Below are 16138 nucleotides of genomic sequence, written 5' to 3' on the forward strand. Positions count from 1 at the left end.
AGACAGACAGACAGACAGACAGACAGACAGACAGACAGACAGACAGACAGACAGGTAGGCAGGTAGGCAGACAGGTAGGTAGGCAGAGATACATACATACATACATACATACATACATACATACATACATACATACATACATACATACATACATACATACATACATATAGATAGTCACACAGCCAGACAGTCAGAAACAGAGACTGTCAGACAGAGAAAGGGAGAGTACTGCCCCCAGGTGGGGTTTACCAGCATTGCACAGTGAAGGGACTGTGTGTGGTGTGTGTGTGTGTGTGTGTGTGTGTGTGTGTGTGTGTGTGTGTGTGTGTGTGTGTGTGTGTGTGTGTGTGTGTGTGTGTGTGTGTGTGTGTGTACTACTAATCGACGCTGGCTTCCATGCCTCATTCCAGGTCCATGAGGAAGCTGTATTAAAGAGGGGAGGATGAAGGGAGTAAACAGAATATGGATCTTCTGTCCCTTCTGACCTTGGGGTCATTACATTATGATGACACACACACACATTCACACACGGCCCATCAACGAATCCTGCAGGGGAGCGAGCAAGAGGCCTTCTTCCATCCATCAGCAGGCCCAGAGAAAAGCCTGGAGCTAGATTTACACTTTACCCAAAATGAGGCATCAACACTGGGGCAGTCCTCTGCATGTTGAGGCAGTCTCTGGGGGGAGGGGGAATGGACTATGCCAACCTACAAAGGTTGTCAGAGATAGACATGGTGGTGGGAGGGGAGAGATAGAAAGAGGCACTCCCATAACCCCCCTGTTATGCACTTGCCCCCTCCTCCTCCCTTTACCCCTCTCCCCCTCCCCTTCTCCCCTCCCCCTCTTTCCCTCTCCCCCTATCCCCTCACCCGCTCCCCCTGTCCCTGTCTCACCCCTCCCTCTCCCTCTCCCTCTCCCTCACCCTCTCCCTCTGTGCCTTTCTCCCCTGTCCCCCACTCCCCCACACTCTCACCCTGTCCCCCTCTCCCTCTCCCCAACTACATACCCACACACACACACAGACACATAAAGGCAACCAGACTGGTGTGTGGTTCCCACCACGTTAAGTTTAGACCAGGTAGTGCAGCCTTGGTTAGGGGCTATAAGCCAGACAGACAGGTGTGTGGTTCCCACCACGTCTAGTTTAGACCAGGTAGTGCAGCCTTGGTTAGGGGCTATAAGCCAGACAGACAGGTGTGTGGTTCCCACCACGTCTAGTTTAGACCAGGTAGTGCAGCCTTGGTTAGTGGCTATAAGACAGACAGACACACAGCACAGTCCACCACTACCCAGTCTTCATGATGAAGGTATGACTTATCTATTAACACTGATATGATATGTACCATATCCATGCAAAGTAAGTGGATAATTTAAAACACTTTACTGTACTGTTTTAAAAGTTATCTGAATGTTATGTGAGGTTATGTGTGGATCTAAAGTTATCTGAATGTTATGTGAGGTTATGTGTGGTTCTAAAGTTATCTGAATGTTATGTGAGGTTATGTGTGGTTCTAAAGTTATCTGAATGTTATGTGAGGTTATGTGTGGATCTAAAGTTATCTGAATGTTATGTGAGGTTATGTGTGGTTCTAAAGTTATCTGAATGTTATGTGAGGTTATGTGTGGATCTAAAGTTATCTGAATGTTATGTGTGGATCTAAAGTTATCTGAATGTTATTTGTGGTTCTAAAGTTATCTGAATGTTATGTGAGGTTATGTGTGGATCTAAAGTTATCTGAATGTTATGTGTGGATCTAAAGTTATCTGAATGTTATTTGTGGTTCTAAAGTTATCTGAATGTTATGTGAGGTTATGTGTGGATCTAAAGTTATCTGAATGTTATGTGTGGATCTAAAGTTATCTGAATGTTGTGTGTGGTTCTAAAGTTATCTGAATGTTATGTGAGGTTATGTGTAGATCTAAAGTTATCTGAATGTTATGTGAGGTTATGTGTGGTTCTAAAGTTATCTGAATGTTATGTGAGGTTATGTGTGGTTCTAAAGTTGTCTGAATGTTATGTGTGGTTATGTGTGTATGCATCTCTACTCTGGGTTGTTTTGCTGCATGTACTGCACTGATAGCATTGAACAGTAAAGTAAATGTTGTTTTAATGTTTTTTTAAATGTTATTTGAATGTTGTGAGCATGATTTCCCTGTCCCTGTCTCCCAGGTCTTTTTGCTCCTGTCTCTGCTGGGTCCTGTAGCCGTCCTCTCTCAGTTCTACCTCCCTCAGGACTGTGATGACATCTATCAACATGACAACACCAAACCCAGTGGGGTGTACACCATCTACCCTGGGGGTCCCACCACCCCCTTACATGTCTACTGTGACATGAACACGGATGGAGGGAGGTGGACTGTGAGTAGAGACCTTTATAGATCATCTGTAATGTTTGTGATGTGTCGGTGGTGCAAAACGTATGATAATGACATCTCCCCCCCCTCTGTCTCCCTCCTCTTTCTCTTTCCCCCATGTCTTTCTCCCTTCCCTTACCTCTGTCCCTACTTCCCTCTCCCCCTCTCTTCCCTCGCTGTCCTTCTCCCTATTATCTCTTCTCTCTCGATCTCTCTCTGCCCTCTCTCTCTGCCCTCTCTCTGCCCTCGCTCTCTCTCTGCCCTCTCTCTGCCCTCGCTCTCTCTCTGCCCTCTCTCTCTGCCCTCTCTCTCCTCTTAGGTGTTCCAAAGGAGAATGGATGGAACAGAGAACTTTTACAGACCCTGGGCACACTACAAATCTGGCTTTGGTAATGTGGCTGGAGAGTACTGGCTGGGTGAGTCCTCCTCAGCTCTGAGAAAACCAAACGAGAAGTTAGGGGAAGGGGTTAGGAGCTAGGGGAAGGGGTTAGGAGCTATGGGAAGGGGTTAGGAGCTATGGGGATGGGTTAGGAGCTAGAGGAAGGGGCTAGGACCTAGGGAAAGGGGCTAGGAACTAGAGGGAGGGGCTAGGAGCTAGAGGAAGGAGCTAGGGGAAGGGGCTAGGAGCTGTACTGCACTGACAGCATTGAACAGTGAAGGAACTAGAGAAGGGGGTTAGGAGCTAGGGGAAGGGGCTAGGAACTAGAGAAAGGGGTTAGGCACTAGGGGAAGGGGCTAGGAGTTGGGATGAGTAAAAGGAAGGGGATAGGAGCTAGAGGAAGGGGCCAAGAGCTAGAGGAAAGGGCTAAGAGCTAGGGGAAAGGACTAGGGGCTAGGGGGAGGGGAAGGGGCTAGGAGTAAAAGGAAGGGGATAGGAGCTAGAGGAAGGGGCCAAGAGCTAGAGGAAAGGGCTAAGAGCTAGGGGGAGGGGCTAGGGGCTAGGGGAAGGGGAAGGGGCTAGGAGTAAAAGGAAGGGGATAGGAGCTAGAGGAAGGGGCCAAGAGCTAGAAGAAAGGGCTAGGAGTTGGGGAAGGGGATAGGAGTAAAAGGAAGGGGGTAGGAGCTAGAGGAAGGGGCCAGGAGCTAGAGGAAAGGGCTAAGAGCTAGGGAAAAGGGCTAGGGGCTAGGGGAAGGGGAAGGGGCTATGAGTAAAATGAAGGGGCTAGGAGCTAGAGGAAGAGGCTAGGAGTAAAGGGAAGGGGATAGGAGCTAGAGGAAGAGGCTAGGAGCTAGAGGATGGGGCTAGGGGAAGGGGCAAGGATCTAGAGAAAGGGGCTAGGATCTAGAGAAAGAGGCTAGGATCTAGAGGAAGGGGCTAGGGGAAGGGGCTAGGAGCTAGAGGAAGGGGCTAGAGGAAGGGGCTAGGGGAAGGGGCTAGGAGCTAGAGGAAAGGGCTAAGCGCTAGGGGAAGGGGCTAGGAGTTGGGGAAGGTGATAGGAGTAAAAAGAAGGGGATAGGAGCTAGAGGAAGGGGCCAAGAGCTAGAGGAAAGGGCTAAGAGCTAGAGGAAATGGCTAGGGGCTAGGGGAAGGGGAAGGGGTTAGGAGTAAAATGAAGGGGATAGGAGCTAGAGGAGGGGGCTAGGAGTAAAAGGAAGGGGATAGGAGCTAGAGGAAGGGACTAGGAGCTAGAGGAAGAGGCTAGGAGTAAAAGGAAGGGGATAGGAGCTAGAGGAAGGGGCAAGGAGCTAGAGGAAGAGGCTAGGAGCTAGAGGAAGGGGCTAGGAGAAGGGGCAAGGATCTAGAGGAAGGGGCTAGGATCTAGAGGAATAGGCTAGGATCTAGAGGAAGGGGCTAGGTGCTAAAGGAAGGGATTAGGGGAAGGGGCTAGGATCTAGAGGAAGGGGCTAGGGGAAGGGGCTAGGAGCTAGAGGAAGGGGCTAAGAGCTAGGGGAAGGGGCTAGGAGCTAGAGGAAGGGGCTAAGAGCTAGGGGAAGGTGCTAGGAGCTAGAGGAAGGGGCTAGGAGTAAAAGGAAGGGGGTTAGGAGCTAAAGGAAAGTGGATATGAGGTAAGGAAAGGAGCTAGGAGCTGAAATGTAACAGGACCTTAATGCTTTCTGTTCTTGTCAGGTCTGGATAACATCTTCCTCCTGACGATGAGGAAGAAGAATGAGCTGAGAGTGGACATGGAGGACTTTGAGGGAGGGAAGGTTAATGCTAAATACACGTCCTTCTCCATTGATCCTGAGAACTACGGATACACACTGAGACTGGGCACTTATGTAGACGGAGGGGCTGGTGAGTTCTTCTTCTTCTTCAGCTTTAACATCATCACCATCGTCTATGGTGTCACATCATAACTCTTCCCCTGTGTGTGTGTTTAGTTCCTACGGGTTGTTGGAAATGTGAACTACCACTGATGTTCTTGCTTTCCCGAAATGTGAACTATTTCCAACAACCCTTAGGGACTAAACACACACACAGGGGAAGAGTTATGATGTGACACCATTGACGATGGTGACATCAGATGTTCTTGCTTCCGCCACAAAGTTTAGAGTGAAGAGTTCAGTCATAAAGGAAAACTCTATTTTGGTATTTGTACTTTAAAATACAGAAATCCCTGTAAAAAAAATGCATATATTTTGAAAGTTACATATCTTGAAAACCTCATTAGTGATCATTTTGGTTGAGATAATGCCAAGAGTGTGCAAAGCTGTCATCAAGTCAATGGGTGGCTACTTTGAAGAATCTCAAATATATTTTGATTTGTTGAAGACTTTTTTGGTTTCTACATGATTCCATGTGTGTTATTTCATAGTTTTGATGTCTTCACTATTATTCTACAATGTAGAAAATAGTAAAAATGTAACAAAAACCCTTGAATGAGTAGGCGTGTCCAAACTGTTGACTGGTACTGAACACATTTGCATAAATCTAGTCAGGTGTATTTTGTAGCTTTTGGCAAATGTGTTCTAATGATCTAAAGTCATGCTGTTGCTACTTCCTGTAAACACACAGTCCAGTTCACAGGGAATAATGGCAGACCCTACTTCCTGTAAACACACAGTCCAGTTCACAGGGCATGGTGGCAGACCCTACTTCCTGTAAACACACAGTCCAGTTCACAGGGAATAATGGCAGACCCTACTTCCTGTAAACACACAGTCCAGTTCACAGGGCATGGTTACTGTTCTCTGTCTGTTGGTTTAACCAGGTTACTGTGCTCTGTCTGTTGGTACCTGGTTTAACCAGGTTACTGTTCTCTGTCTGTTGGTTTAACCAGGTTACTGTGCTCTGTCTGTTGGTACCTGGTTTAACCAGGTTACTGTGCTCTGTCTGTTGGTTTAACCAGGTTACTGTGCTCTGTCTGTTGGTACCTGGTTTAACCAGGTTACTGTGCTCTGTCTGTTGGTACCTGGTTTAACCAGGTTACTGTGCTCTGTCTGTTGGTACCTGGTTTAACCAGGTTACTGTGCTCTGTCTGTTGGTACCTGGTTTAACCAGGTTACTGTGCTCTGTCTGTTGGTACTTGGTTTAACCAGGTTACTGTGCTCTGTCTGTTGGTTTAACCAGGTTACTGTGCTCTGTCTGTTGGTACCTGGTTTAACCAGGTTACTGTGCTCTGTCTGTTGGTTTAACCAGGTTACTGTGCTCTGTCTGTTGGTACCTGGTTTAACCAGGTTACTGTGCTCTGTCTGTTGGTACCTGGTTTAACCAGGTTACTGTGCTCTGTCTGTTGGTTTAACCGGGTTACTGTGCTCTGTCTGTTGGTACCTGGTTTAACCAGGTTACTGTGCTCTGTCTGTTGGTTTAACCAGGTTACTGTGCTCTGTCTGTTGGTACCTGGTTTAACCAGGTTACTGTGCTCTGTCTGTTGGTACCTGGTTTAACCAGGTTACTGTGCTCTGTCTGTTGGTACCTGGTTTAACCAGGTTACTGTGCTCTGTCTGTTGGTTTAACCAGGTTACTGTGCTCTGTCTGTTGGTACCTGGTTTAACCAGGTTACTGTGCTCTGTCTGTTGGTACCTGGTTTAACCAGGTTACTGTGCTCTGTCTGTTGGTACCTGGTTTAACCAGGTTACTGTGCTCTGTCTGTTGGTACTTTTTTTAGCTCTGTTTTTTTGGTTGATTCTCAGGGGACTCCTTGTCGTTTAGCAACGGCATGAAGTTCAGCACCTACGACAATGATCAAGATACCTGGGGAGAACACTGTGCCAGGCGCTACCTGGGTGGATTCTGGTTCGGTGACTGTACGCATGCTAACCCTAACTCCCTGTACGCCCCACATCCGGAAACATCTTTCACTCTTGTGTCTGTTTTTTGGCAGCACTGGAAAGGGGTAGACTACTCTCTGAAAAGCATTTCCTTTAAGATCAGGGCTGTCTCTGATGCTATGGCTGTCCAGGAGCAGGAGTAACATACCTGACTCTATCAGTCCTGACCTAATGTCACCATCTCTAAATGACTCCACAAATACAATGTGGAGGACGGAGCACTAGAGCTAGCCAGTCAGACACTAACACCTAGAGAACAATACGGTCACTACATCATCACTATAACACTGACACCTAGAGAACAATATGGTCACTACATCATCACTACAGCACTAACACCTAGAGAACAATACGGTCACGACATCATCACTATAACACTGACACCTAGAGAACAATATTGTCACTACATCATCACTATTATTATCATCTTGGATGTTAATGTTTCATGTTATGACAGCACAATGGGCTCTCTATCTCTTATATGGTCACTACTGCATCACTATTATTATCATCTTGCATGTTAAAGTAGTGTTTCATGTTATAGCAGCACTATGGGCTCTCTATCTCTTATATGGTCACTACTGCATCACTATTATTATCATCTTGCATGTTAAAGTAGTGTTTCATGTTATAGCAGCACTATGGGCTCTCTATCTCTTATATGGTCACTACTGCATCACTATTATTATCATCTTGCATGTTAAAGTAGTGTTTCATGTTATAGCAGCATGATGTGCTCTCTGTCTCTTGATTCCACTGTTACTTGACTCAAGTAATAATTAAAGCATTTCAACGACAAATTCACTGCATTGTGTCTTTTTAGTTACTGCATGTATTTATTTATTATAATCAGTCAGATTGGATGGCTGAATGTGTCAAAGTCAAGGTTGTAACATGATCTTAGAGTTTTCATTGCAAAATGGTTGTGTGCATCTATCATCTTCATCAACATCATCATCATCATCATCATCATCATCATATTCATCATCATATTCATCATCATCATCATCACCATCATCATCATATTCATCATCATCATCATATTCATCATCATCATCATCATATTCATCATCATCATCATCACCATCATCATCATATTCATCATCATCATCATATTCATCATCATCATCATCATATTCATCATCATCATATTCATCATCATCATATTCATCATCATCATATTCATCATCATCATCACCATCATCATCACCATCATCATCATATTCATCATATTCATCATCATCATCATATTCATCATCATCATCATCATCATCATCATCATCATCATCATATTCATCATCATCATCATCATCATCATCATATTCATCATATTCATCATCATCATCATCATCATCATATTCATCATCATCATCATCATCATCATATTCATCATCATCATATTCATCATCATCATCATCATCATCATATTCATCATCATCATCATCATCATCATCATATTCATCATCATCATCATCATCATCATATTCATCATCATCATATTCATCATCATCATATTCATCATCATCATCATCATCATATTCATCATCATCATCATCATCATCATCATATTCATCATCATCATATTCATCATCATCATCATCATCATCATATTCATCATCATCATCATCATCATCATCATATTCATCATCATCATCATCATCATCATCATCATATTCATCATCATCATATTCATCATCATCATATTCATCATCATCATCATCATCATCATATTCATCATCATCATCATCATCATCATCATCATCATCATCATCATCATCATCATATTCATCATCATCATATTCATCATCATCATATTCATCATCATCATCATCATCATCATCATATTCATCATCATATTCATCATCATCATCATCATCATCATCATCATCATCATCATCATCATATTCATCATCATCATCATCATCATCATATTCATCATCATCATATTCATCATCATCATCATCATCATCATCATCATCATCATATTCATCATCATCATATTCATCATCATCATATTCATCATCATCATCATATTCATCATCATCATCATCATCATCATATTCATCATCATCATCATCATCATCATATTCATCATCATCATCATCATCATCATATTCATCATCATCATCATCATCATCATATTCATCATCATCATCATCATCATATTCATCATCATCATCATCATCATCATATTCATCATCATCATCATATTCATCATCATCATCATCATCATATTCATCATCATCATCATCATCATCATATTCATCATCATCATCATCATCATCATCATCATCATCATATTCATCATCATCATCATATTCATCATCATCATCATCATCATCATATTCATCATCATCATCATCATCATCATATTCATCATCATCATCATATTCATCATCATCATCATCACCATCATCATCATCATCATCATCATCATCATCATCATCATCATATTCATCATCATCATCATCATCATCATATTCATCATCATCATCATATTCATCATCATCATCATATTCATCATCATCATCATCATCACCATCATCATCATCATCATCATCATCATCATATTCATCATCATCATCATCATCATCATCATCATCATCATATTCATCATCATATTCATCATCATCATCATCATATTCATCATCATCATCATCATCATATTCATCATCATCATCATATTCATCATCATCATCATATTCATCATCATCATCACCATCATCATATTCATCATCATCATCATCATCATCATATTCATCATCACCATCATCATCATCATATTCATCATCACCATCATCATATTCATCATCATCATCATCATCATCATATTCATCATCACCATCATCATATTCATCATCATCATCATCATCATCATATTCATCATCATCATCATCATCATCATCATCATCATCATCATATTCATCATCATCATCATCATATTCATCATCATCATCATATTCATCATCATCATCATCATCATCATATTCATCATCATCATCATCATCATCATATTCATCATCATCATCATATTCATCATCATCATCATATTCATCATCATCATCATCATCATCATCATCATCATCATCATCATCATCATATTCATCATCATCATCATATTCATCATCATCATCATCATCATCATCATCATCATATTCATCATCATCATCATCATCATCATATTCATCATCATCATATTCATCATCATCATCATCATCATCATATTCATCATCATCATATTCATCATCATCATATTCATCATCATCATCATATTCATCATCATCATCATATTCATCATCATCATCATCATATTCATCATCATCATCATCATCATATTCATCATCATCATCATATTCATCATCATCATCATCATCATCATCATATTCATCATCATCATATTCATCATCATCATATTCATCATCATCATCATCATCATCATATTCATCATCATCATCATCATCATATTCATCATCATCATCATATTCATCATCATCATCATCATATTCATCATCATCATCATCATATTCATCATCATCATCATATTCATCATCATCATCATCATCATCATATTCATCATCATCATATTCATCATCATCATCATATTCATCATCATCATCATATTCATCATCATCATCATCATCATATTCATCATCATCATCATATTCATCATCATCATCATCATCATCATATTCATCATATTCATCATCATCATCATATTCATCATCATCATCATCATCATCATATTCATCATCATCATCATCATCATCATATTCATCATCATCATCATATTCATCATCATCATCATCATATTCATCATCATCATCATCATCATCATCATCATCATATTCATCATCATCATCATCATATTCATCATCATCATCATCATCATCATATTCATCATCATCATCATATTCATCATCATCATCATCATATTCATCATATTCATCATCATCATCATCATCATCATATTCATCATCATCATCATATTCATCATCATCATCATCATATTCATCATCATCATATTCATCATCATCATCATATTCATCATCATCATCATATTCATCATCATCATCATCATCATCATATTCATCATCATCATCATATTCATCATCATCATCATCATCATCATATTCATCATCATCATCATCATCATCATATTCATCATCATCATCATCATCATCATCATCATATTCATCATCATCATCATCATCATCATCATCATCATCATCATCATATTCATCATCATCATCATATTCATCATCATCATCATATTCATCATCATCATCATCATCATCATCATATTCATCATCATCATCATCATCATCATCATCATCATATTCATCATCATCATCATATTCATCATCACCATCATCATCATCATCATCATCATCATATTCATCATCATCATCATCATATTCATCATCATCATCATATTCATCATCATCATCATCATCATCATCATATTCATCATCATCATATTCATCATCATCATCATCATCATCATATTCATCATCATCATCATCATCATCATATTCATCATCATCATCATCATCATCATCATCATCATCATCATCATCATCATCATATTCATCATCATTATCATCATCATCATATTCATCATCATCATCATCATCATCATCATCATCATCATCATCATATTCATCATCATCATCATCATCATCATCATCATCATCATATTCATCATCATCATCATCATCATATTCATCATCATCATCATCATCATCATCATATTCATCATCATCATCATCATCATCATCATCATCATCATCATCATCATATTCATCATCATCATATTCATCATCATCATCATCATCATCATCATCATCATCATCATCATCATCATATTCATCATCATCATCATCATCATCATCATCATCATCATCATCATCATCATATTCATCATCATCATCATCATCATATTCATCATCATCATCATCATCATCATCATCATCATCATCATATTCATCATCATCATCATCATCATCATCATATTCATCATCATCATCATATTCATCATCATCATCATATTCATCATCATCATATTCATCATCATATTCATCATCATATTCATCATCATCATATTCATCATCATCATCATCATCATCATCATATTCATCATCATCATCATATTCATCATCATCATCATATTCATCATCATCATATTCATCATCATATTCATCATCATATTCATCATCATCATATTCATCATCATCATATTCATCATCATATTCATCATATTCTTTAACAGGTTCTTCGAGGATCCATTAAAAGGGGTTCTTTGAAGGGGATTTCAAAGAACCCCTTTTAATGGATCCTCGAAGAACGTTTTGAAGAACATTTTGGCGTACATTTTTTAACAACCTCCCCTATTATTATTATTTTAGTGGCAAACTTTGTCATCAATGTCTGGTATTCTCTGGATATATGGTGCTTTCAAGACAACTGAAGAATATAAACAAGGTCGATTCATGACGTCAGTGATCTTCAGGTCATAGTTCTAGAGGCCCGAGTTCCAAATGTACAATTCCGAGTTGGATGAAAGTTTTCCCAGTCCGTAGCTCGTTTTTCCCGAGTTCCCAGTTGTCTTGAACTCACTAAAGTCAGATTTTGTAGTTCTGAGACAACACTTGCTTTGAGCGTGGCACAAATCATGCTTCATTGACAGCATGGTCCATAGTGAATGTTTATTATTTAAAACTAGGAAAAGAGACCATTAATCTTAGACTTGGGACCCCACAGCCACTCCACTGAATAGCAGGCTAATGATTGCTTTGCAATGCTTGCAGTTAGCCACTGATTCCTTCCAAACCACTCATTGTTGAATTTGCGATTTCCAACTTGTCGTGTAATGTTTATGTCCAATGGCCGATGAGAACTGACACGTTTTATCTATAATTTCTCTTAATTATTTATCTTCATATGACAAGAATTAAAAAGGATGTGTCAGTAGATTGTTGACTTGATACATGATGATGACTGCTAGCTAAGATTTTGAAAGTATGATGTTGACATGATCAGTCCAATCAAAGCTACGGTAGATATAGTGTGATTTAACGGCATTTTATCTGTGGCCAATGACCTTGAGCCTTCTTAGATGTCCACTTCTAATGTAAATATGGCAGCAGCCAAGGGGCTTGAATTTTCGTGCTCTACCTTTATGACTTGCCGGTGACCTAGTGTCCCCATGAGTGACAGAACACTGAGCCAATCCGTGCGCAACGCTCCATATTTTCTGCTGACTCGCCCCACCACCACAGAAAGCACTGAGCTAGGCTGAAACACCTGCATTTTGGAGCTGCCTTACTCAAGAAAACAAAGAGACCATTGTCTGTATGTGGCTTTATTAACTTAATTATATATATTTTTTTACATTGTTTGCAAACTGATCTGTGACCTGTATTAATGTCAAAATAACATGCAAAACAGGAAAGCTTTTTTTCCCCCCTAAAGATCTGGGGCTCAAAAGACAACGGGTTGCCACTGCACGACGAGTTGCCACTGCACGACGAGTTGCCACTGCACGACGAGTTGCCACTGCACGACGAGTTGCCACTGCACGACGGGTTGCCACTGCCACTGCACGACGAGTTGCCACTGCACGACGAGTTGCCACTGCACGACGAGTTGCCACTGCCACTGCACGACGAGTTGCCACTGCCACTGCACGACGAGTTGCCACTGCCACTGCACGACGAGTTGCCACTGCACGACGAGTTGCCACTGCCACTGCACGACGAGTTGCCACTGCCACTGCACGACGAGTTGTCACTGCACGACGAGTTGCCACTGCACGACGGGTTGCCACTGCCACTGCACGACGAGTTGCCACTGCACGACGAGTTGCCACTGCACGACGAGTTGCCACTGCCACTGCACGACGAGTTGCCACTGCCAGAGCACGACGAGTTGCCACTGCACGACGAGTTGCCACTGCCACTGCACGACGAGTTGCCACTGCCACTGCACGACGAGTTGTCACTGCACGACGAGTTGCCACTGCACGACGGGTTGCCACTGCCACTGCACGACGAGTTGCCACTGCACGACGAGTTGCCACTGCACGACGAGTTGCCACTGCCACTGCACGACGGGTTGCCACTGCCACTGCACGACGAGTTGCCACTGCACGACGAGTTGCCACTGCACGACGAGTTGCCACTGCCACTGCACGACGGGTTGCCACTGTCACTGCACGACGGGTTGCCACTGCACGACGAGTTGCCACTGCACGACGAGTTGCCACTGCACGACGAGTTGCCACTGCACGACGAGTTGCCACTGCACGACGAGTTGTCACTGCACGACGAGTTTCCACTGCACGACGAGTTGCCACTGCACGACGAGTTGTCACTGCACGACGAGTTGCCACTGCACGACGAGTTGCCACTGCCACTGCACGACGGGTTGCCACTGCCACTGCACGACGGGTTGCCACTGCCACTGCACGACGGGTTGCCACTGCACAACGAGTTGCCACTGCACAACGAGTTGCCACTGCACGACGAGTTGCCACTGCACGACGGGTTGCCACTGTCACTGCACGACGGGTTGCCACTGCACGACGGGTTTCCACTGCAATTGACATACATTTGCATGCCTCCTTGTCTGTTTACCTGCAGACACAGACAGACAAGTGAGCAGTTCAGTCATCTCCACCCAATACACCTCGCCTTCAACATACTTATAGCCCACATATTCTTACCTCTTTGTTGATCGATATCCATTGAATTGTGTCTATTTTCTGTTTTTTAGAAAGATTTGCACAAATATGAAATGATAGATGGTATCATCATAAAACAATATCAATGTAGATCAAACAAGGGACAAACCTTAAATTGAGGAGATCTGCACCTTTGAAATTCAAATCCAAATGTTGGGCAGTCAGGTTCAGTTGGGCAGTTAGGTTCAGTTGGGCAGTTAGGTTCAGTTGGGCAGTTGGGTTCAGTTGGGCAGTTGGGTTCAGTTGGGCAGTTGGGTTCAGTTGGGCAGTTGGGTTCAGATGGGCAGTTGGGTTCAGTTGGGCAGTTAGGTTCAGATGGGCAGTTAGGTTCAGATGGGCAGTTAGGTTCAGTTGGACAGTTAGGTTCAGTTGGACAGTTAGGTTCAGTTGGACAGTTAGGTTCAGTTGGTCAATTAGGTTCAGTTGGGCAGTTAGGTTCAGTTGGGCAGTTAGGTTCAGTTGGGCAGTTAGGTTCAGTTGGGCAGTTAGGTTCAGTTGGGCAGTTAGGTTCAGTTGGGCAATTAGGTTCAGTTGGACAGTTAGGTTCAGTTGGAAAGTTAGGTTCAGTTGGACAGTTAGGTTCAGTTGGGCAGTTAGGTTCAGTTGGGGAGTTAGGTTCAGTTGGGGAGTTAGGTTCCTTCAAGAACCCCCACCAACTAAGGAGGTTCCTCGATGAACCCCATCTCCTGGGGTTAGGGTTAGAAGAACCTTTTGTTGGGCATGTTCAGTGTCAAGAACTATAAGGTTCTTCAAAGAACTTTGAGGATCTCAGAAGAACCCTTGTTGAACCCCTACTCTTTTTTAGAGTGGACATTAGTTTATACTGGATTAAGGGTACATTTTCGTTAACTGTAATTTCGTTAGTTATTTTTAAGTCTTGGTTCCAATAGTTTATATTATTTTCTCAGAAATTGTCAGTTGGATAGGCTCTCGGCAAGGTTGTTGTATATCTTACCTATTATATGAATATCTTTGTCTGACTCAGATAGGATTTATCTTTTTTTATGTACATTTCATTAAGAATGATAAAAAAAGAGAGAGGCTTTCCATAAAACTGTAATATGAAATGTTATATTAGATTGTAAATAAAACGTGCACATTTCGGCTTTATTTTTCAATGTAGGGAAATAATACTGTAATGAAGGTTTAAGAATAAAATGAAGATAATTCTAATGAACTATTGAGGGATATGTGTGGGCGTCAGTTGCAGTGATAAACTGGGGCATGTAATACCAGAAACAACCACTTCCTGTCAGACTTGAGCCGTAAACCGGTGTGCTTTAGAACCTGTCTGGAAAACAGGTAAAACGGGAGAGAGGCGGGGCCCGCAGCACACCTACTGATGTTGACCGCCTCGGTTTCCACTATTTAACACAGCCACAAAGTCAAATGGGTTATATCATTACAAATTCATGAAAACAACTATTTGTATAAGGTCAGTAGTGTGGTTAAGGTTCGTTTTAAAATCATATTTAAGGAAGAGGAATTGTAGAAATAATCGGGGTTTTTGACTGGTAGCTAGTAACGACCAAGTTCTCTGGGCTTTCTGAAAGTGTGGCGAACGGGCAAATGGTTTAGTCCTCTTGAGATTCTCATAACATAAATGGTTATCGTTTTAATCGTAATCATAGGCTCGTCGTCGTGGTATTGATTTTAACAGTAATGGTAGATTAGTTGCTTATTATTGTAATGGTTGTAGTAATGAATGCATGCATGTAGCTAACATGAAAATAAATCATTTTACAGCCTACTACTCACTCAGACTTGCTAGATTGGTTAGGCAAAAGTAGTACGTTACACAAAGGTAAATAAGCAACATTTAAGATGTAA

At 41.6% G+C, this 16138-nt stretch overlaps 2 protein-coding genes across 2 annotated transcripts; one reads left to right on the forward strand and one right to left on the reverse strand.

Annotated features, from left to right (window-relative positions):
- The first annotated feature begins 2250 nt into the window (after positions 1 to 2250).
- Positions 2251 to 7360, forward strand: LOC135526184 (microfibril-associated glycoprotein 4-like). The gene is made up of 4 exons (XM_064954336.1): positions 2251 to 2359; positions 2675 to 2771; positions 4424 to 4591; positions 6430 to 7360. The coding sequence occupies exons 1-4, from the start codon at positions 2333 to 2335 to the stop codon at positions 6708 to 6710; spliced, it is 573 nt and encodes a 190-aa protein (XP_064810408.1). The 5' UTR covers positions 2251 to 2332; the 3' UTR covers positions 6711 to 7360.
- Positions 6900 to 14183, reverse strand: LOC135525963 (loricrin-like). Its single transcript, XM_064953948.1, has 2 exons — positions 13060 to 14183; positions 6900 to 6906 (listed from the first exon to the last, which is right to left on the reverse strand). The coding sequence occupies exons 1-2, from the start codon at positions 14181 to 14183 to the stop codon at positions 6900 to 6902; spliced, it is 1131 nt and encodes a 376-aa protein (XP_064810020.1).
- Between the last annotated feature and the right edge of the window lie 1955 nt (positions 14184 to 16138).

This window comes from Oncorhynchus masou, chromosome 5 (genome assembly GCF_036934945.1).
Source record: "Oncorhynchus masou masou isolate Uvic2021 chromosome 5, UVic_Omas_1.1, whole genome shotgun sequence".
NCBI lineage: Eukaryota > Metazoa > Chordata > Actinopteri > Salmoniformes > Salmonidae > Oncorhynchus > Oncorhynchus masou.